The 25,914-nt window shown below is 58.6% G+C and overlaps 1 protein-coding gene across 1 annotated transcript in view; it reads left to right on the forward strand.

Annotated features, from left to right (window-relative positions):
* The window catches only part of NTN1 (netrin 1), a 197,899-nt gene extending 171,985 nt beyond the window's left edge, over positions 1-25,914 (forward strand). Inside the window, exons 6-7 of the mRNA XM_062216133.1 lie at positions 11,875-11,949; positions 25,538-25,914. Of these exons, the coding sequence (XP_062072117.1) occupies positions 11,875-11,949; positions 25,538-25,866 (404 nt within the window). The 3' untranslated portion in view covers positions 25,867-25,914. The remainder of the gene's footprint in view (positions 1-11,874; positions 11,950-25,537) is intronic.

Consider the following 25,914-nt stretch of genomic DNA (forward strand, 5'->3'; position numbering starts at 1 on the left):
GAATGAGTAGCAAGGTGGCTGCTGTCGTTACTACTGCCCCATTTGATCAATGGGAAAACTAAGGCTGGGGGTGGTTAAGGACCCCAGATTGCGGGGTAGGTGATGGGATCCCTTTTACAGGAAACAAGGGTTTTCATGAAGCCCCTCTCAGGGTTTCCACTCACATCCTTGGGGCTGGGCCAAGCACATCCACATGCTTGGAAGAGGATACTTTTTTTTTTTTTTTTTTGACAGAGTTAGAAAAGTCTGCCTTCCGTTGGTTCACCCCCAAAATGGCCGCTACGGCTGGTGCACTGCGCCGATCTGAAGCCAGGAGCCAGGTGTTTCCTCCTGAGCTCCCATGCGGGTGCAGGGCCCAAGCACTTGGGCCATCCTCCACTGCCCTCCTGGGCCACAGCAGAGAGCTGGAGTGGAAGAGGAGCAACCAGGACTAGAACCCAGCACCCATGTGGGATGCCGGCTTTACAGGCAGAGGATTAACCAAGTGAGCCACGGTGCCGGCCCCGGAAGAGGATACTTTTAGTAGGAAACAGGGTTGGGGGGCCAGCTTGCTTTTTAGGAAGACAGAATAATATTGCAGAGGCCCCAGGGGATCTGTCAGACCCAGGCTTGTAGGTTTTAATTTTTAAAAAAGATTTATTTATTTGAAAGGTGGAGTTAGGAAGAGAGAGATTTTCTATCTGCTGGTTCACTCCCTGAGTGGTCTCAATGACCAGGGCTGGGCCAGGCCAAAGCCAGGAGCCTGAAACTCCATCCAGGTCTCCCACGTGGGTGGCAGGGACACAGGCACTCCAGCCACCTTTCGCTGCTTTCCCAGGCACATTAGCAAGGAGCTGGATCGGAAGTGGAGCAGCTGGGCCCTGAACTGTCACTCCCATGAGATGCCAGGGTCACAGATGGTAGCTTATCCACTTTACCAGAACTCTGGCCCTTCATCCTTTTTTTTTTTTTTTTTTTTTTAGCCCAAGAATTCTTACCCTCATTTTAAAGTTTAAAATACAGACAAGACAGCAAAGCAAGAGTATACAAAATGAGCTGTACTCCTACCACCCAGCATCCCTCTCAGCCCCCGCCCCTGTTGCTGTGGATTCGTTCTGAGAGGAGGAGCATGGTGGGGGCAAGAGGTGCGGAGTCACCACACAGACCCCAGGAACCAGGTGAAAGCGGGCCAGAGGGAGCAGCCTGCAGACTCGTTTATTTCAGTTGGTACAGCAGCTTATATAGCCGAAGCAGCCAATCCAGTCAAGGGGCGGTCTAAGCCCTAACCAATCACAGCCTGTTGTGAGGCAGGCTCTGTTGTCACGTGGTTTCTGAAGCCATCCAATCACAGCCTGTTGCCAGGCAGTTTCCACTGCCAGCGGTCATCTTGGCATGGCCTTCTCATTCCACCACACGCCCCTGTAGGCCTCTGGCTACCCTCCTCCCCCCAAGCTCCAGTCCCGGGGCCTTTGCACCTGCTGGGGCCCGGGATGCTCCACGGGTCAGATTCCTTGCTGCCTCAGTGTCACCTCCTGGGGAGGGGGGAGGGCTGTGTGTCTCCTGCCCCCACCTGCCTTCCCCTAGTCTTTGTACCTCTCTCATTGTTGAGGTCAGCACTGTTTCCTTAGCCTCAGGGCTCACCAGTGCCTCCCAGCATCACTAGTAGGGGATGGGAATCATAGGAGTAGGGTCGCTGAATCAGGGGGAGGGTAGGGTGTGTTCGATGTGGTGACGCCAGCAGGTCTCAGGAAGGTGCCCCCGCCACGCTGTGTGAGCCTGTGTGCCTTGCTTTGCCAGTGTGCTAAGCAGAAGCGCTGTGTTCCTATTGGTTAAGTTTGGTTTCTTTGATCATTTGTTATTTGGCATCTTTCCTTCTCCTCATCCCCTTTTCGTTTCCTTGTTTGTGAATTGCCCGTCCCTTTGAGTTTTAGCTCCGTTGTTTTTTTCCTTATTGATTCAGAGAGCTCTTTATATATTAAAGACCCCAGTCAATGGTGCAGACACTTGGGGCTTTCTTCCAATCGTTGGCCCATGGGTTGGAGGCATGAGTTCTTCTGCCGGTGCACCCCGAGAGGCTGCCTGCCTAGGGAGAGTCCTCAGCCTTCCTGCCCCAGAACTAAGAGTTAAATGAGCCTTTTGTTGTTGGGCCAGCTAGGACTTAGAGGTCATGGAATGGGTGTGTGAGATGAGCCCAGGCTTGTAGCGGGGGGGCACTACAGAGCTGCCTGCGGTGCCAGACCTTCCAGATGGGTGTCCTTACCTAGTCACGGGGCTTGTCAGTGAGGGGCTGGCGAGAGCCAACTTCCCTGGCAGGTGGAGGGCATCAGGTCGCCTGTGGCAGGACCAGGAGGGGAGAGCTGGCCTTGTGGGAAGTACCTCCCCTCTGAGGGCTGTGGTGAGACCCATAGACACCTGCAGCACCCTGGAAACTGGACTCCCTGGCCCACGGGGGCTGCCGTGTGGCTTCAAAGCTCCAGCTCAGGGAGGCTAAAACTCAGGGCAAACTGGCCTCCCCCGCCTCGTGTCACCTGCTGGTGGGCAGAGGGGCCAGCTGCAAATGGCAGGGTCAGCTGGGTCCCCCTCCTGGCCCCAGCTCCTTCCACTTTGAGCGTTTTCTCCCCAGGCCAAGGGGAAGCAGGGAACTGGGAGCCCCTTGCCCGTGCCCATCCTCACGGGTTTCCCTGCCCCAGGAGCACGGAGCAAGCGCTCTGGCTGGGTGTCCCACACTCGACAGCCCAGAAGCAAAGAGGCAGAGGTGTCGCCAGCAAGTTGGCCAGGGCTCCCGAGAGCGAGACCTTTGCCAGCTCCCCGCCCTGCTCCGAGGGGAGGTGCCAGATGCGGTGCCCCTGGCTCCCCCCGTGGGCTGCCGGGCCCTGCCTGCCATATGCTTGGAGATGAGCCCTGAGCCGGCGAGCAGGCCTACCCCACAGGACTCGGCACCTGGGGCGCAGGAGGCAGGGCGGAGGGGCCAACCTCTCTAGTGGAGGAAGAAGCGGGAGAGGCTTGGCCTGGGGAGGGGGCCCGCGGGGCCACCTCTTGGCTTTTGGCTGTGGGTGGGTCAGGGGAGCAGGTGGGAGGAATAGGAGGGAGGGAAGGCTGCTCCCGGGAGGGGCCAGGATGCCAGCCAGCCAGGATGAGCCTGCTGCGAGAGGGGCAGATGGCGGCCTCTGGGCCTCAGCAGCAACCCCCACCCCCACAGGGCAGAGCCCATCCAAGCAGGGAGCCGGACAGTGCCCGAGTCCAGCCCTGGCAGCCGCTATCTCTTGTGGGGGAAGGGTAGGGGGTAGATGGGACCCCTACAGATCTGCCAGTATTCACCTGGGCCCTCGGTCGTTCCCCCAAGAGCGTGGAGGTGGCCGGCATCCTGCCCACTCCTCACCTGTTCTTCCTGCAAGGAGGAAGCTCGCGGCAGCCACTGGTCAGGGCACAGCACGTTGGCTCTCTGTTGGTGCGCAGGCTGGGCGGTCAGTCTAGCAGGTGTCTGTGGGGCAGTTAGGCCAGCTACTATGGGGAGGTCAGGCCGTGTGCCACTGCTCTGTGAGAGTTGCAGAGTGGCCGACCTCCAGCCCTTTGGTGTGCCATGTCTGCTGGTGTCCATCACTCTATGGCTCCTGGTGTTTAGCACACCAGGGATGTGCCTGCGGGCCGGTGTCAACACAGACAATTCCACATCTCCGCTTCAGGTCCACCTGGCTGGTTTGCCTAAAAATCATGGGTTTCATTCAGATTTCCAAGATTTTAACCCAGAATTTATAAGATGTTCCTTCGATTGTGGTTCTAGCCTGTTTTCATACTTCTAGTGTTCTGCCTGGTCTCTCTGAGACGCGACAGTGTTTTATCTCTCTCTCTCTCTCTCTCTCTCTCTCTTTTTTTTTTTACGTTTAGGACTTTTCAAAGAATCAGTTCTAGGATGTATTTATGATTTTGAAGTTGTTTTTCTGTGTTTAAAAATTTCTACTTCTGTTATTCTTTCCTCCTGCTCTCCTTCTTTCTTTGGGTTCTGTCTTGCCCGTTTTCTGACTTGTAGGACAGAACACACTTCATGTATTTCCATTCTTTCTCCTTTTAATAATGAAGAATATTTATTCCATTGTGGTCAGGAAATGTGCTCTGTGCCATTGCAGCTTCTTTGAGTTAATTTAGCCTTTTCCCCCTATTTATGTGTTTTCTTTTGTATTTTTGTCAGTTTTTACTTAATGTATTTCAATGAGATGTTGCTCTGTACAAATTTTTTAAATTAGTAGGCCACATTCATCCATTTTAAACATGTTTGCTTTGAATTCTTTTTTAAAAAAATTTATTTATTTGAAAGAACAATAGAGACAGAGAAAGATCCTCCATCCGCCGGTTCACCCGCCGGTTCACTCCTCAAATGGCCACAGCAGCCCAGGCTGGGTCAGGCCAAAGCCAGGAGTCAGGAACTCCATCTGGGTCTCCCATGTGGATGGCAGGGAACTAAGTACTTGGGCCACCTTCTGCTGCCTTCCCAGGTGCATTGGCAGGGAGCTGGATCTGAAACGGAGCAGTAGGGACTCAAACCAGTGCTCCAACATGGGATGCCAACATCGTATCAGCGTTTGTACCCCTGGGTTCCCTCCCTCCTTCCCTCCCTCTCTCTCTCTCCGCTTTCATTTGCCATGATACACTTTCACCTCTGCCTAAAGTTTTAAGCATTTAAAATGTCTCTTTTTTTGATGTGATCCTTCTCAAACGCAATTTAGTGTTTTAAATCAGTTTTTCAGCAGTGGAATTGGATCCATTTCCCTTTATTTTCTTGTCTTTAGATAATTGCTCTTCTGTAATTTTTTTCTTTAAATATTTTATTTGACAGGCAGGGAGATAGGACAGAGTGACAGAGCTCTTCCATCTTCTCTGGTTCACTCCACAAATGTGTACAACAGTTAGAACTGGGCCAGGCCAAAGCTAGGAGCCTGGAACTCATTCCAAGTGTCCCCCATGGGTTGCAGGGGCCCCAGCACTTGAGCCATCACTGCTGTCTCCTGGGCTCTGCACTGGCAGGAAGCTGGAGTCAGAGGTGGAGCCTGGGACTCTGTGGGATGTGGGCATCCCAAGTGACAACTCAGCCACGGCACCAAACACCCACTCGTCTTCTGCAATCTTGATTTCTCAAAATTGCCTTTTATGTTGTCCATATTTTCTGCTTTGTCTTTTGGCATATTATCTATAATTCTGACTTTCTCTAGTATTTGTGATTATCTTGAGATTTTCAAAAGCATTATATGATCTGGTAACTACTTGTCAGAGCGAAACATGAATTAGAATCTTTTAAAAAAAAGATTTATTTATTTGAAAGGCAAAATGACAGAGAAAAAGAGAGATCTTCCGCTAGCTGATTCACTGTCCAAATGGGCCAGGCTGAAGCCAGTAGCCTGGAACTTCATCTGGTTCTCTCACATGGGTGACAGGGGACCAAGTACTTGGGCCTCCTCTGCTGCTTTCCCAAGCACATTAGCAGGAAGCTAGATCAGAAGTAGGGCAATAACAACTTGAACCAGCACTCCTATAGGATGCTGGCATCACAGGTGATGGCTTAACCTGCTGTACCACAATCAGCCCCAAAGTAACATCTTTCACATTGTCCCTAAGACAAAGGGTTTTATTCCCCACCTCATGCTGCTACTTAATTTTTGCAAATATGATATAGTGTTCCAAACTAAATTTTTCAGTTATTTATATATGCTTAGATGTATATGTAATCTGATGTTCCTTTTCAAATATTTAAAAATTATTCTTACATTTACATCTAGTTTTAGAACCCAATTTAAAAATCTCTGTGGACCTTGGAAAACATTCTCAAGTACTTATTTCCAGAAGGGTATGTTGTTGGAACATTTTCTGAGCCCTTGCACATTTGAGAATATCTGGTTTATTGTGGCCTATGGATAAAGATAAGATAGTCTAGCTAGGTATAAAATTCCCGAGTCACCTTTCTCCCACTCAGGACCTTACAGAAATTATCGCGTGATCGTCTACCCAGCTTGTTGTTTTGAAACCTGTGTATGGTTTTTCCTTATCCTGGTATTTCATATGTCTTATCACGATGCGTCTGGGCGTTGGTCTCTTTTCTTTGATGGTTGAGAACGGCAAGTGAGCCCTTTCCTTTCGCATATGTCAGCCTGTTTCTAGCCCATGAATCCTGTCTTTGATTCTTGTTCCCACTCCGTTTGGTCCTCGCTGCAGCTCTCTCTGATTGTAAGGTCTCTTCTTTTCCTTGCAGCCCAATGTTCCTCCACATCTCTTTAAATTCTGTGAGTTTCCCCCAGCTTAATCTCCATGTCTCTACACTAACATCCTCTTTGTGCTGCTGGGTTTTAGCTACACTCCTGGGTCTGTAGATTTTTGCGTTTCTCCAGCCTTTCTCTGTCCTGCCAGCCAGTCACTGTGTGGCTACATACGGCCTTGGCCTTTTCAGCTCAGCCTGCGTCGCCCCCCTCCTCCCTGATAGCTTTCTCTTGTTTCATGCAGGCTGTGACTTCCTAGAAGCCAAGTGGTCTGCCATGCCCGTTGGGGTGTGCACTGCCTGTGGCTGTCTTGGACCTAGGGTGACCGTGTTGAACAGCTGGGACAGACACTGCATGGCCCTCCAAGCATAGGACATTTACGGCTTGGCCCTTTGCAGGGAACACTTGGCAGGTCCATGAGCTAGTGAGACCGCCATGTTCCCACCCCAGAGCCAGGGTGGGCAGGGGGAAGGGCACACAGCTCTGCCTCCAATCCTGGTTTCCACCTGCCCTTGACCTGCATCCACCTCTGTTGTGTGGAGCCATGCCCCTCTCTCAGCTCCACTGCCTGGTTCCATGATTTAGAGGAAGACAAGGGTTCAGACATCCACCGTAGCCGCTGTCCTTCCAATCCCTCCCCTCCCTTAACTCCCCTGTCCCTGGAGAAGGGGTGGCCCCAGCTTTCCTCTCCCCCACCCTGCCCACTTCTTGGCCATTTGTCTGCTGGTCCCCATATCTCTGTGGTCCCCCCCCCCCTTTTTTTTTGCTCCTTGGATCTTTCGGTTTCATCAGACAAGGAGCTGTGTCCCGCGGTAAAACCCAGACAGGTTTTGCTCGTCCCATCCCCATCTGCCTTTAATTAGTGGAGATGGCTCCCAGATTCCAGCCCTGGGTCTTCTATCAGTGTCGTTTTCATTCTTGCATTGTCTTCCTAGCTATCTTGGAACAAAACACGGAGGGACCCCATGGGCAGCTGCCGAGTAGATGCCATTTTGAAGGCAGCCCTGGGAAGCTGTGGTTTGCCTGTCTGAAGCTGTCTCTGCAGCTCTGTGTCTTTAAAGGAAGAACACACAGGGCCGTTATTCATATGCATGGGTTGCTTGTCCTTGACCTCAGCTGTCTGGGCCACACCCCCAGTGAAGGATCTTCATTTTCCAGACAGCTGTGGCAGTGGCCTGCCGTCTCCCCAAAGGAGGACACTCAGCCTCTCTACCTGTATTGTACATGTGATCCTTTCTCTTTAAGGATTTATTTTATTTATTTGAAAGGCAGAGTAATGGGGGTGGGTGGGGGGGGAGATGTTTCATTCACTGGTTCACTCCCCAAATGACTGCAACAACCTGGGGCTGGCCTAGGTGGAAGCCAGGAGCCAGGAGCTCCATCCTGGTCTCCCTCATGGATGGATGGCAGGGGCCCAAGCACCCAGGCCATCTTCCGCTGCCTTCCCGGGAGCATCAGCAGGGAGCTGGATCGGAAGTGGAGCAGCCCCCCGGGACTCAAACCAGTGCTCTGATATTGATTGCTGGCATCACTAGCAGCGGCTTAACCCCACTATGCCACTGTGCTGGCCCCTGTAGTTCTAATAAGCTCAGTTTTCCTAGCTCACACCTAAATTAGAATCGGTAACTCTAGGCTGGCACCGTGGCTCACTAGGCTAATCCTCTGCCTGCAGCGCTGGCACAACGGGTTCTAGTCCTGGTTGGGGCGCCACATTCAGTCCAGCTCTCTGCTGTGGCCTGGGAGTGCAGTGGAGGATGGCCCAAGTGCTTGGGCCCTGCACCCCATGGGAGACCAGGAGAAGTGCCTGGCTCCTGGCTTCGGATCAGCGCAGTGCGCCAGCTGCAGCACGCCGGCCACAGTGGCCATTGGGGGGTGAACCAACAGAAAAGGAAGACCTTTCTCTCTGTCTCTCTCTCTCACTGTCCATTCTGCCTGTCAAAAAAAAAAAAAAAGAATCAGTAACTCTGAAGTGCAGAAGGAACACTTTACAACAAGCACACTGACCTGACATTACCAGCAGAGAGAATGGAAAGACCTAGAACCCACCAAAAAGAGAGAAGGCGCAGGAGCAGCCGATAGCAATGCTCACAGGCTGTCCGGGAGAATAGCTCAGGGCTGCTGATGTGAGCACCCTCCAGCTCAAGACAGCAACCTCCCATCCAGGCCTTTCCTCCGCCATGCTGGGTGCTGTGTGCATGCTATGGGTGCAGCGCCTGCTCATCCCTGCTGCTCCCAGCTGGCTCAGAGAGCGGTGCCCACCCTGGCTGCACATTGGGATCCTCCAGGGAGTTTTAAAAATGCAGACCTTTGGAGCCAGCATTATGACATTGCAGGTTAAGCATCCACTTGTGGTATCAAAGTGCTGGTTTGAGTCCCGCTGCTCTGCTTCCAATCCAGTCCCCTGCTAATGCACCTGGGAAAGCAGCAGAAGATGGCCCAAGTCCTTGGGCCCCTGCACCCATGTGGGAGACCCAGATGGAGTTCCAGGTTCTTGGCTGCAGCCTGGCCCAGACCCAAGTTATGTGGCCACTGGGGAGTGAACCAGCGGATGGACTACCCCTCTCTCTCTCTCTCTCTCTCTCTCTCTGTCTTTTGAATAAATACATCTTTAATAAACAAAGCAGATCTTCATGCTACTCCCTAAACCTCACAGAATCTCTTGGTGGAACTGGGCATCAGTGTTTTCCAGGCTTCTGGGAGCTTGCACCTGTGGCTGCGACTGGGAACCAGGGCTGAGGAGCCTGAGCCCTTGCAGCCTCGCTGGGCCTGTGAGCCTGGGGACTGTGAGGTGTGGCCCAGTTGGAAAGTCTGAGAGGAGCTCCTGGGGCATCACAGTGATACCACGTGCATTGCCGTTGTGTTCGGCACAGACCGACTTTCACGGTCAGAGCTGCGATTCGGCCAGCAGGGCTGGGAGTGCCGTGTTGTTAGGTGATGACGGGTGCCACAGGTGAGGGAAGGTCTCTGTCCCCCACTGGATTGTTGGTGCAGAAGAGCTGTGGATGGCACTAGGTGGGCAGAGTGGCCCTGGAGGCCGGCGGTCAGCTGTGCCCAGGCTCGCTGCTCCATTCTGCTCCCTTGGGTAAGGCTCGCCTTCTGCCACCCTGGAACCTTCCACAGCTCTCGATCCCTCGTCTTTCTAAAACTTTCTGTCTGAGGGACAGAGGAGAACTCTCCCAACAGCTGTGCCAGGGCTGAAGCTGGGAGCCGGAGCTCAATGCAGGTCTCCCGTGAGGGTGGCAGGGACACAAACACTGGAGCCATTGCCGCTGCCTCCCAGGCTCTGCATTAGCGGGAAGCTGGAGTCAGGCCCCTTTCCTTTGGGTCATGGATATCTTAACCGCTAGCCGCCCACGAGGCTCCAGAGAGCTATTGCACTTGACCGCTCGGGTCAGGGTTGGGACACAGGTGTGTCTGGAGCCATGCAGGAGTGCTTTCCTGCCAATGGATGGGCCCGTCACCTTTGTAAGAAAGGTGGACCCGAGGCTGCCCTGCTGGCACATCACTGGGCACCACTGTAGTCCAGGTCCCTGCCCCCCAGCACAGAGAACAGGGACGGAGCCCCGGCAGCCTGGGTTCAGCCACGGCTCTGGCTCTGCTGGGAGTTGGCAGTGATGACACTGGCAACGGTGCTGTTGGCTTGTGCGTTTGCGCTGCCGTCAGCTCTCATCTCGGCCTCTCAGACTTGGCCATGGTAGGGTGAAGGCCCATCTCTCTGGATAACCCAGTTTGTGGACTCCAGGGAGGTCCCTGTGCAATAACAGACCAACTGTCTACCTAGCAGGAGAGAGTACTGTGACCTCAGTGCCTGGACAGGGAGGCCAAGCTGAGAGTACTCCTAGGGCACTAGGAGAGCAGGAGGGGAGCTGTGTTTCCCATTTTTTGAGACTGATCTCTAACCAGGGTCCCCAGAAGGCTGGTCCAGGAGGGAGAGAGGGGGCTGCCAAGGCAATGGGATGGAGCTGTGTTGACTCGAGTTGAGAGTACTGGTCAGTGCCTCCTTCTGCTTCCCATGAGACCAGAGCCTGGCTCTGGGTCTTAGCCACAGGCTGGGGACAGGTGGCACCGACAGGCCTGCCTGCCTGCCTTGGCTTTGCCGTGTGCCCATGCTTACCCTCCGCTTGGTCTTAGTTTTCCCCTCTGCTGGATGGGAGCTGGCTCTTGCTCCTAGGGCAGGTGCCTGTGTGTGTTTATGCGCCATGCGCACACGTGCGTTTGTGTGTGTGTGTTAAGATTTTTTTATTTGAAATGCAGAGTAACAGAGGGAAGGGTTGGAGACAGACAATAAGCTTCTCCCCACTCGTTGACTCTTGAGATGTCCACAACAGCCAAGTCTGCAGCAGGCCAGAACCAAGATCCAGAAACTCCATCCGGGTCTCCCACACAGGTGCAGGGGCCTAAGCACTTGGGCCATCATCTTTTGCTTTCCCAGGCTCATTAGCAGGGAGCTGGATGGGAAGTAAAGCAGCTGGAAACTTGAACCCGCATCCCAAACAGTGTCTTCACCTGTCTGTGGCACAACCCCAGTCCGTGCCCGTGGCATTTAGCTTTCACTTTTCTGGTCCCCGCTTCCCCTATTCCTCACCACAGCACACCTGACCCCCTTCTGCCAGCCCAGGCCAGCCTGGCTGGTCACTGCCTCAGCTGGGAGTTCCTAAACCACAGGGCAGCCCTTTTCCGCAGCCCGGAGCTTAACCCTCAAGCTGAGGAGGAAACCCCTGGTGTTCATGGACACACAGCCCGGCATGACCCAGGGGTGGCGATCTTGGCTTCTGGAACCCCAGTCCGAGGCCCAGCCTTGGCACTGGCTACCTGTGTGGCATAGGGCAGGTGGCTTCCCCACTTTGCGCCTCCGTTTTCTGGTCTGCAGAATGGGAGTAACACCCACAGGACAGAGAACGCAGTGTGTCCAGTAGTGAAGGCAGAGCGGGTGGGAGAGGGTCGCTGGGCCTCTGATGGGCTGGGCTGTGGTGCTCAGGGTGTCACGGGATGATTTAGTAAAGGTATCCAGGGAGCAGAAACCACTGAGGGGGGGGAGAGGGTGTGGGTGGGCTGGGGTGGGAGGGGGCACTTGGGGAGCGGGCAGGGCCCGCACTGGGAGAAGCAGGTCCAACGCTGGGGGCCGCTCCGAAGCCCCGAAAAGTGGCACTGGCCGCCGCAGGCCCGCAGCCCCGCCTCTCACTGAGCCGCTCTTCATGGGGGCATTTTATGTGCACAGTCCAGTAGAGTGGACACCAAAGACGCTTTCTGATGCTTCACGGGCTGCTAATTTCCTCCGTGACCCCTTTGTTGCCGCCTGACCCCAGGCAGAGGCTCCACGCCTTGAAAGCCAGCGCCTGCCACAGACCCAGGGCGCGGGGTGACGAGGTGGCCTCTGCTGGCTTTAATCAGTCTCCAGTTGTGCCCTGAGAATGGGGCTGGGGGTGGTGGGGGGGGGAGGGGTGCAATAGGGAAGACCCCCCAAGTCTCCCCTGCAGGCCCTGTCAAGCTGGAGGAGGGGCTCAGGCTTGGGCCCTTTGTCCCCAGGGCCTCGAGAAGCAGAGCCTGCCTGAGCGCTCGCCCAGCCCAGCCGGGCGCTGGGCATCGCTGGCCTTAGCCTATTCATCCCCGGCCTAATTAGTTTCTGTCTGTGCTCTGCCCCCGCCCCCTGCAGACTGCGACTCCTACTGCAAGGCCTCCAAAGGGAAGCTGAAGATTAACATGAAAAAGTACTGCAAGAAGGACTATGGTGAGTGGGAGCCCTCTTGTCTGGGGGCGTGGGGGTGTGGGGCGGGGGCGGGGCCGTGTGACCCTCGGGCTGGACTTGCAGCGCAGGTGGCCAGCGCGGGTGTGCGGGTGTTGGTCACCGAGCTGCTGTGACTGACAGATCCCACGCCCCTGGGGCTGTCTCCTCACTGCCACCTCTGCCCTCAGGGAGAAGGGGTGTGAGGGTCCCTCCCTCCCCAGAAGCCTGCCTGCCTGCCTTGCCCAGAGAGCTGCCCGAGGCCGGGACTCCCAGGCTGGTCTTGAGCCTCTGGCCTTTGCTCTGCCCCTGATAGGCTGTGCTGCTGCAGGGCTGTCACATGACCTCTCTGGTCTTCAGTGTCCCTCACCTGTACCCTGGGGCGCACAACCCGGCTCTGTGGCTGAGAGTGGAGACCTGCGGGCATCCGAAGTGGGCAGGAGGCCCGTGGTGGGTGTGAACTGCCCCACCAGGCTTCGATCGGCCTAGGAGTCTGCATGTTGCCCAGCTCCCTTATGACTTTGGTAGCCTCCAAAGGGAAAGTTCCGAGGCCTCTGGCAGCCCTGGGGTCTGCCCATAAGGATCGCCTGCACCTGCACCCCCACCTGACACCTGTGCCCCCAGGCTCCCTGCACAGGGAAGGGGGCCCCGTGCCCCCTGCTCTCACTGTGCACTGGCACCCACAGGCCCATGCACCCCACGTCTGTCCATTTCCTTTCCTGCTGTGCATCCGCCCGAGCCAGCCTAATCCCCCAGGAGGTCAGGAGGTCAGGAGCTGGCATGGTGGTTTCTGGACCCTGAGAGTGTCTGTTGGGCTGGAGGGGCCCTGGCAGTGCCTGGTGCAGGGTCAGGGTCTGCCTTGGTCAGGGTGGGATGGAGGAGGTGGAGGAGCCGGCGGGGACTAGGGCATCGGCAGGGCTCCTAAAGAGCTGGCAGGGGGGCGGGGTACTTCAGAACAGGGCAGGGGGCACCCACAAGTCCTCAGAGGATCCTCCAGCCACCTGCTGGCAAGCTGGGCAGGGGCCCTGAGCACAGACCAGGGTGTCCGTGTGGGCGGCCACCCCAGCCAGGAAGGAGCCCCACGCCCAGGGGTGCTGATTCCACGCCTGGTTTCTCTACTGTGGGGGCCTCTCCCTGAGCTCGTAGCCCTGGCCGATTGAGCCTGGGGCGGAGTGGCCTCTTCCCAGCCCGTGGGAGTCTGCACCCACTGCCCTCCCCACTCCGGCTGCATGTGGCCTGGTCTTGTCTCTCGCCTCTTCCACTGGAAGGAGGTACGTTCCTTATCTAAGGGCCTAGTGGCCTCTCATCTCTGCCTCGCTCACCGAGACTGGTCCCCATCACGCTCCTCTTGTGGGACCTGGAGCGAGCCCCATTGTTGACCTGAGCCTCAGTTTCATTATCTGTAAAATGGAGCATTTATAGGTAGCACCCATAGCCTTCTCTGAGGCCGAGGGTGTCCAGCAGCCCCAACCTGGGGCCCAGGCCTCATGGAGGGGGTGATAGTTGTAACCGGGCCAACCGCTTTGACTAGACCTCAGGAGCTAAACTTGTTTGTTTTACTGCACGTATGACTCACACATGTGCACCTGCACACACAATGCACACCAGCTCCGCCCTCCCCAGGCCACCAAGGCTCCCAAAGGCTGCAGCAGGTGCACCTGACAGGTTTGCTGTTCAGGTTGGGGGCACCGATCCAGAACCTGTGGGCTGTGGGCTTTGATGCTGCAGGTCCCTCGGGGGTCCACACTGAATCCCTAAGAGGCCCCTTTTTAAAACATAGGCGGCACAGGAACTCCCGACTCCCGCAGGAAAACAAGCCTGGAATTTAATAGAAGCGAAGCCTCCAAGCCGGGATATGGCAGCAAGGAGGGACCATGGGCTGCACGCGCTGCCTCTTTCCAGCCCCCAGGCCTCCGGCATCGTCGGCTGGACGCTGCCTGGTGGGCTCTCCTGTGGGCTGAGACTTGAGCAGGGTTCCCCGGGTGTTCACAATGGTACCTGGCTTTGCACCTGCTTCCCTGAGAGCACCGCACACCTGGCAAAGCTGGGGGCGAGCAGGATCCAGGTCAACCTCCCTCCTCTTCTTGTCCTACAGGGCCTGGGTTGGCCTCGCAGGGAGCCGGGAGGGAAGGGGAGTGGGTGCGCCATTTCTGGGAGAGACTGATTAGGGTTTAGCCTGGAGGAGTCCTTTATGGCCTTCCTTGGAGGAGGGAAGGTTGAGAAAGGGGCCTTGGTGTCTTTCTGGAAGGTTCTGACCTGATTTTTGCTCCGTTCAAGTGCCAAAGGGAAACATGGAACTTGTGAGGTTTCCACAGGGGATTCGCTTTTCCACCTGATTCTCTCTGTGTGTGTTTATGGCGGGGTGGTATTTGAAAAGTTCATGGAAAGTGTAGACAATGACAAAATGATGCCTATGTCCCATAATTATTTTGTATAAAAAGAAGCTTTAAAAAATTTATTTGAAAGACACAGTTTTACACACACACGGAGAAATAGATCTTTTTCACTCTACAAATGGCCTCAGTGGCCGGGGGCAGGTTCAGGCCAAAGCCAGGAGCCAGAAACTCCACTCGGGTCTCCTGCATGGACCATCGTCTGCTGCTTTCCCAGGTGCATTAGCAGGGAGCTGGATTGGAAGCAGAACAGCCAAAAATTGGATTCCAGTGCTTGCATTGTGGGCGGCAGCTTAACCATCCCGCCACAACGCTGGCCCCAAAGCTCAAGCTGCGGCCCAGCCTCCTGGGACCCTGCCTGGCACAGGTGCTATGGTGCCCCCCTCCCCGGCCCCTGCCCACACTGCTGCCCAGGCCTCACGGGGAAGACCTGAGCAACAGCTGATTATGGGGAGACCAAGGACACCCCCTGCTGGACTGTCCTAGCCGCGCTGCCCACTGGGACCTATGCCGTCTAAGTCCATTCTATGCCGCGATAACAAAGTGCCTGACACAGGGTCGTTTATGAGGGAAAGTGGCCCTGGAAGTCTGTGTGCATGGCGCTGGCATCACTCGGCTTCTGGTGAGGGCCCCAGGCTGTTTCAGATTCCGGAACACAGGCAGGAATCAGACGCGTGTGAAAGAGGGGACCAAGAGGGCGATGATTTCCGACTCCCAGCTGCGGGATACACAGTCCCCGCCTCCGGGAACTGCCTGGACCCCCTTCGTGAGAGTGGACCCGTGGGGACCCAAAATGCCTCTTAAAGGCCCCAGCCCCTGTCAACACCGTGGCACCGGGTCAAGGCCTCAGCGTGAGCTTTGCTGGGGACAAACCTCAGTCAGACCACAGCAGGAATTCTCATGCCAGGCCGTCCTTTGGGAAAAAAAAGGTTCATGTAAGAGTCGGGGGTCTCCCAGCTCAGCCTCCAGGCCCATGTGTTCAGCGGGAGGCAGGATGGGAAAAGCTTCAGGAGGGAATTGCATGGGGTCCTGGTGGGACTCAGAGGAGCCCAAGGTTGATGTGGGCAGGGCCTCAGGACAAGGACCTTGTTGGGGAACAACCAGTGGGGCAGGGCAGGCACGGCCGGGTGCAGGCCGTGGAAAATCTTCCATGCGCCCTCGGTTGGACCCCAGGACCCTTAGGCGAAGCAGCAGGAGGACGGGAGGGAGCAGGCTTGGGGAAGGGAGGGGAGGGCAGGGCAGCCGAGGCCGGAGCAGGCCAGGCTGGGCTGGGAGGGAGCTGGCTCAGAGCTTGTAATCCCGTTCTCTGGCTGACACCCGGCGGGGGGCCAATTAGGAAACACATTTCCTTCACATGCAGGGCCCTTGGATGCTCCCGAAGCTGCTAATTAGAACCTCGGGTTGGCTGCCCCTGCTGGGCGAAGGCAGGGCCGCCGGCCACCCGATGACCCCTTCTTCCTGCAGGCCGGCTCAGGCCGTGGTGCCCGCAGACAGCACCAGTGTGAGGCTGCAGTGGAGGGGGGCCTGTGGGAGGTGATCGGGGGCTGCCCAGCCTGGGGTGTGCTGGCCCTGGCCTGGGTCCTCTGGTGTGGGCACCAAGCGAAGCAAGGAGGAGTGAGGGTGGAGGCAGGGCCTGCTGCGCACGTCCAGCCCCACTCTGATCTGCGGGGACCGTCAAGGGAACATGACACAATCCGCCATGACTCAAGAGTGGTGACCCCCGCCCCGCCAGGCGCCATATCTGAGGGGCTGGGCCCGCAGGGACGCACCTGGTCCCATCCCTCCTGGGGCCACCTCAGTCCTCTGTTGCCCTCTAGGGGAATCCAGCTCACCTTGCAAACCCTGGGGGCTGCCAGTGAGAAGTGTGAGGGTGCACCCGGAGCGGGTCCTGCCTATCCCTGAGCGGAAGTCTGCCGGCGAGGGGGCTGCTAGGAGCGCAGGTGTGTGTCTGCTGCAGTTGCCTGCCCAGGGGACATTCACGTGGAAGTCCAGGCTCCAGCTGCGGGTGGAGCTGCCCTGCCCAGGGCAAGGGTCCTCCCTGGCTGTGCCCCCAGGGCTCCTTGCTTCCTCCATCCCCTTCCTCCCACCTGTGCCAGCTCGTCCCTCCCTCACCCCTGCTTGCGTCTCGCAAAGCTGCTACTCCCAGGCACTCTCCCTAGCCACACTTGCATTCACTGTGCCGAGCCCACAGATCTGCATGGACCCCGACCTGGTTACAGCCTGCGCTGGGGCAGACCCAGAGCACCGTCCGTCCTGTGGAGAGGGGAGGGGAGGAAGGAGCCCGAGCAGCCAGTGTGCCCTGTGCACAGCAGGGACCCCAGGCTGAGGGAGGAAAGCCCACAAGCACAGGAGCTAGAAACAGGCTGGGAAATCGGGGATGCGTGTGGATGGGGGTGCCGGGTGCAGGGGTGGACCCAGGGGGCTGGGGGCGAGGCCTCCTCAGCCAAGTTCCTGTGCATAGACCCCCTCCCCCATGTCCAGCCCTGGTCCCACTGAGAGCGGCACCTGTGTCACCCAGGAACTCTGACCTAAGCTGCTGCCTCAGGTGGCCTGGGGGCTGCCCCTGCCCCTTCCTTCTCCCTGGGGACTCGGGGAGGCAGCTCACAGGCTGGGAGGCGAGGGCATCTGACTTGTGCCAGTTTTTGGAAAAAGGATTCATTCCCAGAACTGTTTTATTAGTCACCCCTTTTGTTGAAAGATGTCTTGGCACCACCGGATGGAAAAATCAAGATGCTTCTCCCAAGATGACTTGTCCCCAGTGTCCCTCCCGAGATCCCACAGCTGTGGTTACCAGGGGTCGGCCCCGTGGGGTCACCGCTGTTGGCATCAGTGGGCAGACGTGGGCTGGTCAGGCTCCATGTGCACGTGAGTGTGTGCAGATCTCTGCCCCAACAGAATGCCGGGTTCTGTCCTGGGTACCGGCAGACACAGTGTGGACTCAAGCGAGGGACGAGGGCGTGCGCTGGCCTGGGCACCTCCAGCCCTGGTTCTCACCTGTGTTTAATCCTCACTGACACCTTGGGAGGGTTTTTCTCTGCCAACGGGGCACCCCGAGATAAAGCAACTCACCCAAGGTCAAGTACACCCCAGCCCAAGATCTTCCCTCTCCCCTATGCGGGAAGCTGAGCCTTGGGCGAAACAGGTAGCACGGTGCATCTCCTTAGGAGACTTAGAACTGGGACCATGTGGGGCCCTGACCACCGGGTTCCTGATGAACCTCTGGGGAGAGGATCGAGGAGCAGGCATGGTGGCTGTGGCCTGGGCGTGTTGAGGATGGTGGCAGAGGTGGGATTGGCATGTTTGTTCCAGAGAGGGTGGCAGTGTGTGTACTGCAGGAAGATCTCGGTAGGTCCTTGATGGCGGGTGGCGACACCAGGCAGGCAGCGGAGTGGGCAGCCATGGCTGTGGGTCACCATGCACTGGTGTGGGGTGGAGGGTGGGACGTGCAAGTCCTGGTGGGCATGGCCCACGCAGCCAGTCCTTACCCTGCTTGCAGGAGGATGGGCAGCTGGGGGAGCATCTCTTGTCTGCAGCAGCCATGATGGCCTCTCCCCTTCCCCTCCTTGACCTTGGCTCTGTCCCTCCAAGCCCCATCACAGGGGTGGAGTTACTGGGTCTGCAGTGTAGAATAGCGTTGGGGCTTGGACGTGGGCACGGATGTTGGGGGAGCATCCTGCCGCTGTGGCCCCCATGGCCAGGACCCCTGCCGAGTGCGGAGAGGCAGCTGGTGGCAGCAGCTGGAGAGGTCACCTCCCCCCCCCCCCCAGCCCCGTCCCCAGGTCCCGAGAACAGGACGCAGACCAGCCAGCAGCACGTGTCCTGGTGTTGCAGAGGCTTGCTGACCCATCCCTGGGGGCACCGGCCCCCTGGAGCGCCTCTGGTTTCCCCCAGCCAGATGTGACCTCCCCTCCCCGAGGGCCAGCCCCATATGGAGGCCAGATGTGGTGCTCGAGGGCCGCATGAGTCAGCCCGAGGTCATGGAATGCGGGTGACCAGCAGGTCGGGCAGAAAACCCCCTGAGCCCACAGGAAGCTCTCTCCCTTGAGAGCCAGGGTTGGGGGGGAGGGGCTGCAGCTCTTCCCAACACGTGACTGCAGATGCCAGCCCAGAGGCTCCGGCTGCAGCAGGAGAGCTGAGCCCAGGCTGGCTGCCCTGAGGTCTGGGCAGACCCCAGCCCTCATCAGCCTGGTCCCTGGAGCGTGCTGTGGTCTCCCCTTGCCTATAACATCTTGCTGTAGAAGAGACAGGCAGGTGGGGATAGCTCAAGGGGGCTACAAAACCCTCTGATGAATGGGACCCCGTCTCATTTTCCAGATGGGGACATGGAGGGGATCTGTCCAGGGTGCCTATGGAGCGGGTGCAGAGTCAGGGCCGCTGTCCTGAGACCTGTGTGTCACTGACACTGGGTGCGGCAGGAGTGTCTGCCCCAGGGAGGTAGACCAGGTGGCCCTGCCCTGGGATTCCTGCCTTTAGTGCTGATGACCCCAGCACCCCTGCTGCTGGTCCTGAGCCCCCTTCCTTAGAACCTGCCTTGCAGTCCACCCACTGCCAGCTCCATCCTGCTTGCGCTGGGTTCAGGCCTCTGCAATGGTAGATGCAAGGCAGCCCTGGCCCCTCCGCACCAGCCGCCTTGGCAAAACCCCTGCCCGTGACTCGGTTCATCCAGGTGGATGGGGTGAGCCCCCCCTGCTCCATGGCCTGTGTGGTGCCTGTTTCTTTAGGTCTCGTTGGGGAGCTGAGTTTTGAGGAGGGTTTGACTTTTAGGAGCCGGGAGCTGTGACTAGAGGGCTAGTGCTCCATGCGGAATGGTACTGGGGCGGCTGGGAGTGCCTCCCCCCACCCACGGTTCCCTGGAGGTGGGAGCCCCGGGCTGGGGGCCAAGGGCTGCAGGCAGGGCTCAGACTCCTGGTGGGTGTAGGCCTGCACCCCTGGTAGGCATCTGAACAGAGACCCCCTCTGCTTTCTGTGAGCCTTGGACGGACCTGGCCAGTGGGGGCATGGACCAAGGCCATGTCAGGAGAGGCTGGCCCTTTGCCAGGACCTGGAGTCCTGTCGCTTCCAAGGGCACTGGCCCGGGGTGGGGAACACTCCCAGTGCCAGCCTTCCCATTGGCTGCTTCTCTGTGGTGTCTCCAGCAGGCTCCGCCCTCCCCATTGCCTTCCTAGGCAGGGGTTGGGCTGAGGGACAGGTGTGGGTGGTCCTCATCCACCTCTAGGTGACCCTTGGCAGCCCTGTCGTGGACCCAGCCCCAGCTGAAGGTTTGGGGGGTTTGGGCATTGGATTAGGGACCACTGGGCTGCCTGCTTCTCCTCGAAGGAGACAGAGGAGCCCTTGGATGCTGCCCCGGGTGCAGCAGGCTGTCTCCTGGGCTGCTGAGTGGGAGGGTCCAGGTCCCCCCTCCTTGTTGAGCAAAGCAAGAGCCTGCAGGTGCATAGGCCAGGCCCAGCGAGGCTGTGCCTGTCTCAGGGAGGATGGCCTCACAAGGCAGAGCCCAAGCGCCAGGACCTGCAGGGGAAACCGAGGCAGTGTCCACGCTGCAGAGAGAGTGGCCAGCCGGCCAGCCAGGCATACTGTTGGGGGGAAAGCCTGTAGCCAGCCCTGCACTGGCGTTTCCAGCTTCTCCAAGGTCACTGGCAGGACCTCGGGGGGACAAGTGGCAGGAAGTGGCACCCAGAATCACTGAGGCCCACCAGGGGGATGGCCGTGGTGATCCTGTGGCCTCGGAGTCGGTTGATGAAAACCCCGTAGGGCCCTCATGAGCTCCAAGTCGGAGGGGAGGGTCCCTGGCAAATCGGTGTCCATGAGAACAAGACTTGGCTGCAGCCCGGGAACCGTGCGGTCAGAGCCACATTTTACGAAGGCAGCTGCAGCTCCTGACACGCTTTCTGTCCCGGCAGATTTATGGGGCGGCGTGGGCTCATTGGTTTCTGTGGGCTGAGCGTCCTCCCCCGGCCGTATTGGCCGCTGTCTCTGAGGCAGATGGGCGACAAGCCTCCCCTAGCAGGACAGGCCCAACCAGAAAGCAGGGCTGGGCCCGGGGAGGCAGGGGGTGACCACCCAAGCTTCCTTGGGAGGAGCTGCTGCTGAAAAAGCCCCTCGGGGCCCACCAGAGCAGCCCATAAATCCCGGAGACCTCCGAGAGGCAGGAAACCACCCTGCAGAGGTGTCCCTGCGTTCAGACCTTGCCTGGAGAGCCCGGGCCACGCCCCTCCCAGGGCCCACCCAGCAGGTGGTTTATTGCTTACTGGGCCCTGTCCTGCTGCAGATCGGTCCCCAGCAAGCAGGTGAGCGAGCAGCAGGTAGCTTTCCTCCACCCTGGCCCAGGTGGGGAGCTTTGATCCCAGCAGGAGGTCCCCCAGCCTGTGCCCAGCCACCTCCCACTCCCGACTTTCCTGGGTGGGAGCACTGCTGGTCCCTGGAAGGCCCAGAGCTCACAGGCATGGTGGCTCCCTGCCAGGGAAGGGATGGAGGTGGGTTTGGGGTGAATAGAGGCTCTGGACAGAGGAGGGGCTGCCGTGGGGGAACCAGACCCTGCTTTGGAAGAATCTGAGGATAGGAAGTGACCTGGAGTGCCCCACGTTTTAGGCAGTCCTTGGCAGCCTGGAGTCTCACCCAGTATTGGGACTCCCGGGAAAACATGTCGGTGCCTCCCACTGCAGTCTGGAGACGTGGCCAGCAGTAGCCCGCGGGACAGGATGGCACCTGCTCGCCCAAGAGTGAGGTGCTCCAGGCACCTGGCCTGTCCTAACCAGCCTCCTCCCCTCCCCCTGCCTGCTGGGTGCTCAGCCAGCCCAGCATGGGCTCAGGCTGCCATGGGCCCAGGCTTCAGCCTCCTTCCTGCCCCCTGGGAGCCTGAGAGGGGCCCCTGCCTTGGTCCCAGAGAAGGGCTCTTTGCGTGGAAGTCCTGGCTGTGAGCCCTAGCACTGCTCAGGGGCCGTCACTGCCCCGCCCTGCTGACCGAGTTCTGTGGCCAGCTCTAGGGCAGGCGGCTTTGCCAGGAGCTGAAGGCTGGCCAGACCTCCAGGACCTGGACCTTGCTGTGTTCTTGCTCCATCCTGAAGTTCCACTTCCCCCTGGTGCCCCCAGACTCGGCTGGTCAACCCAGCTCCTGCATCCCAGTCCACCAGCTCACTGGCTGCCCAACCTCTCACTTTGTAGGGTGAGCAAGGGCCCGGAGGAAGGGACGCTGGGTTTGTAGGGCATCCCTTATGGAGCAGAAGCAGCAGCAGGCTGTGTGGCCCTGCTGGTCTTGGTCTCTGCCTCGGAGAAGGGCCATGGGCTTGAGGCTGGGTCCCTCAACACCCCCTCCCCAAAGGCCTGACTGTAGCCTGGGGTGTTCCCACCAGAGCCCCGTTCTAGCCTCCTTGTAGCCTCTATCAAGCCAGTTTGTAGGACATCCGTGTAAGGCCAGGGTGGGGAGTGCAGGTTGGCCTTGAGGGGAGAGGGTGGTTTCTGGCTCTGTGTGTCTCGCGGGTCTGCCCTCATGCAACACCTGACATCAGGCCATTGGTAAACCCTGGCAGGTGTAGCACTTGGAGTTGGGACCGTCGAGGTGGAGAGGCCATCAGCTTGGCTGGCTGATGATGGCTGCAGCCTTCTGTGGTGGGAGGGGCTGGGGTACTTGCTCCCTTTGTACAGGAGGAGTCCTGGTGATGATGTCATCACGCCTCAAGGCCCCGCCTGTTACATTGCTGTGCCATTGGTACCAGAGCTGGGAGGCAACCCCAAGACTGCAGCAGGCTCTCAGAAGCCTGGAGTCCTGGGAGGGGCCCCGTGGAGGGATGGATGTGGCGTGCCGACGTGCGGGCTCCCTGCATGTGAGCGGCGGTTTCGAGGTCACCGCTGCACTGTGGATTTTGAATGCTTTGGTACTTGGCCCATGCACTGCGTGAGCAGCTCATACTTGGTGGGCTGTGTAATGTGCAGAGGCATTGCCAAGGGCAGCAGCAATGTGGATTTTTTTCCAGCATGGTCACTCGAATCCTCTATCAAGGAGGGCCCTAGCGCCGCCCTCTCTCGTCCCCAGGGCCTGTACCGTCTCATCCTGGGGGCTGCTGGGATCTGCTATGGGTAGAAGGCAGGCAAGGGCCAGTTGCTTTGTCCCAGTTGGCCAGTGTCCATTGCTTTGCAAGGTGTCTGGGGAAGGGTACCCTGGGGGTGTTGTCCTGTGCTGTGGGGAGAGGAGGCTGCCCCCTGTGCCATGCCTGGTCTCGGGGAGGGGAGGCTTGGAGACATGGGAGGGTGGGCAGGGGGTGGAGAGGCCTTCAGGGGGCCTGGCAGGCCAGTCCAAGGCTAGCCCAAGGCTGGCTCTTAGGCAGCCAGCCCTTTCTGACCTCCTCTTGCGCCCTTGAGAGACCCTGTCAGGGCTGTCTTCCTGCCTGCCTGGCAGCTGAGGCCCAAGCCCCCCGGTCCTCAAGATGAATTTTATTGGCTCCTAGGGCACTGGAACAAGGTCCTATGAGCTGGGCTTCTTTAGCACTGCCCTCCGAGCCCCAGAAGCCAGGGGTCTCATGTGGGCTTTGCTGTGTGTGTGTCCTGGCTGGTCAGGGCCCACCCTCGTGATGTCATCTCCTTGCTCTCCACAGACCATGTCTGCAGGTTCAGTCCCGCCCTCGAGTGCAGGGGTGGGGCTGCAACTTCTGAACCTGGGGGTGGGGGCACAGTTCAGCCTACAGCTTCGAGACACGCTCGGGGCCTGTGTCCCCAGCCATGGCTGCACGGCAGCCCCGGGCTCTGAAGTCCACACAGGGAGCAGCCTTCGCCCGAGGGAGGCTCATTGCGTATTCAGCTCGGCCCTGGCAAGAGGAAACTGGGGCTCTCGTGGAGGGGCACACGGTTGCCACGGTGACCTCCGTCTGCAGTCAGATACACAGGGCCCAGCCACTTCCCCGGAGCCCCCGGTTCCCACCCCCTAAGAGTTCACACTGAGTGTTGAGTCCCTTGGTGACAAAAACATGGAAACGGTTGCCATGGCAGCCATTCTTTGGAGCCCTCAGACTGGAGTGCAAAGTTCGGGATGCCCAGGAACAGCTAAAATGAAAACACGGGAAAATCCGCCACTCACCACACCTACCCACAGGAGGAGGAGTCGGGTGCGCCTGCCGCTCCGCCTGGTGTCATCCTGGGCCAGGCGTGGGTGCGGGGAGTGCAGGTGACCTTGGGAGAGGTGGGCCGAGCTGCACGGGTGCCCAATGCCTGGCTTGGCAGGTGCTGACCACGGCTTGGCTGCAGGAGCCACCGAGCCTGCCTGTTCTGTGGCTTCTCCAGGCTGTCGCCCTGTTCTCAGCGGACGGCGTGTCTCTGTATTGAAGGGTGCAGCGTGGCGGGTGCTGGACACGGGGATGGGACGATGGCAGAGGTTGAGCGTACTGCAGGCCTTTGCCAGGGACCCCCGTGTGCTGATGGGGATGATCATGCATGCCCCAGCCCCCAGCAGCTCTCTGTCAGCCCCCTGAAGTGCTGGTGGTCTGAGGTGGTCCAACGGGGCAGTCGGAGCTGTCCCAGAAACCAACACAGGCACATGTGCTCGGTGCACTCAAGGCTGCGGAAGGCAGGCTGTCGGAACCCGCCTGTGTTTAACCCAGTATTCTGCAAACTTAAAGGATGAGAAACTGTAGTCCCAAGTAAAAAAAAAAAAAAAAAGAGGCAGAGAACCAGCCAGTGAGCTCACACCTGCTGGTTCACTCCGCACACTGCTGCTGATGGGTGGAGCTGAGGGAGGGAGCCGGGAGCTCAGTGCAGGTCTGCCTTGTGGGGGGCAGGAACCCAACTACTTGAGCCTTCATGCCGCTTCCCGGGATGCACATTAGCAGGAAGCCGGAGTCGGGAGGCAGGGCCTGGCCCTCCAGGAAGGGCCTTAGGAATCCAGACATCTTAGCCGCTAGGCCAAATACCTGTCCTTGCTTTTAGGATATTTTGATTTTAAATTTTTGATTGACTTCTGATTCTTGTTAGGTTTTTATGGGGTACAGCACAAGGTTTCAATACAGAGTAAAACGATCCAGTGAAGCATTGAATACATCGTGGAACTCGTGGTTGCCCCACGGCAGGGAGGAACCCGGGACTTGTACCTGTGACTCCCCCTCATAAAATGCATTTCTTCCCATTTTTTTTTTTTTTTAAAAGTTTTGACAGGCAGAGTGGACAGTAAGAGATAGAGAGAAAGGTCTTCCTTTTTGCCGTTGGTTCACCCTCCAATGGCCGCTGCGGCTGGCGCACCGCGCTGATCCGATGGCAGGAGCCAGGTGCTAATCCTGGTCTCCCATGGGGTGCAGGGCCCAAGCACCTGGGCCATCCTCCACTGCACTCCCTGGCCACAGCAGAGAGCTGGCCTGGAAGAGGGGCAACCGGGACAGGATCGGTGCCCCAACCGGGACTAGAACCCTGTGTGCCAGCGCCACAGGTGGAGGATTAGCCTATTGAGCCGCGGCGCCGGCCTTCTTCCCATTTTTAAAATGCCCCTTCCTGTGCTACAGAAGTGTGCTGGCATTTCCCAGTGCATCCTGGGGGTGAGGCATCAGCCCCACCTGGGGACGTGTGAGAGGTCCCACCTGGAGCTACTGGGGCAGGACCCAGCCGTGTGCATTTCCCTAAGCTCTCAGGGGAGGCTGGAGCACGCTCCAGCGCGTGAACCCCTGCACTGGTGGAGAACTGGTTGGAGGGCACAGCCTGGGGAAGCGGAGAGGCCCTGCACTGGTGGAGAACTGGTTGGAGGGCACAGCCTGGGGAAGCGGAGAGGCCCTGCACTGGTGGAGAACTGGTTGGAGGGCACAGCCTGGGGAAGCGGAGAGGCCCAGGGGACGGAGGCAGCTGGGCAGGGACTAACGTGGAGGCACAGGCGAGGTGGACAGGACCAGCACTCGGGCTCTTGGCTTCTCTGCACCTGGGTGTGGGGTGGTCAGGAGGCTGGGTGTTGAGTGACTGGGGTCTTTGGAAGGTCCAGTGGGGGATGGGGAGTGGCCACTGCCCACCGGCTGCATGCTACAGGGACTTGGGGTCTCCTTTGCTGCCCAGAGCTGGGTGCAGACCCCATCCTTAGGCAGGCAGCCCCCCCGGGGTGGGGGTGGGGGGCGGCGGTGTGCCGGACCCAAAGCCCCTCCTGTGTCCTCTCAGCTGCCGCTGCATGGGAGGCCTGGCTTCCCCGGCCCCCCCGTGGCTCTCCGCAGCCCCCCGCCCACCGCCCGCCTGTGCTTCCCTTACAGCCGTCCAGATCAACGTCCTGAAGGCGGACAAGGTGGGGGACTGGTGGAAGTTCACGGTGAACATCATCTCGGTCTACAAGCAGGGCGCCAGCCGCATCCGCCGCGGTGAGCAGAGCCTGTGGATCCGCTCGCGGGACGTCGCCTGCAAGTGCCCCAAGATCAAGCCCCTCAAGAAGTACCTGCTGCTGGGCAGCGCTGAGGACTCGCCCGACCAGAGCGGCATCGTGGCCGACAAGAGCAGCCTGGTGATCCAGTGGCGGGACACGTGGGCACGGCGGCTGCGCAAGTTCCAGCAGCGCGAGAAGAAGGGCAAGTGCAAGAAGGCCTAGCGCGCTGGGCGCGAGCGCGCGGACTGGGCCCGCGAGGGCGTTCCCAGG

Source organism: Lepus europaeus, chromosome 18 (assembly GCF_033115175.1).
Source record: "Lepus europaeus isolate LE1 chromosome 18, mLepTim1.pri, whole genome shotgun sequence".
NCBI lineage: Eukaryota > Metazoa > Chordata > Mammalia > Lagomorpha > Leporidae > Lepus > Lepus europaeus.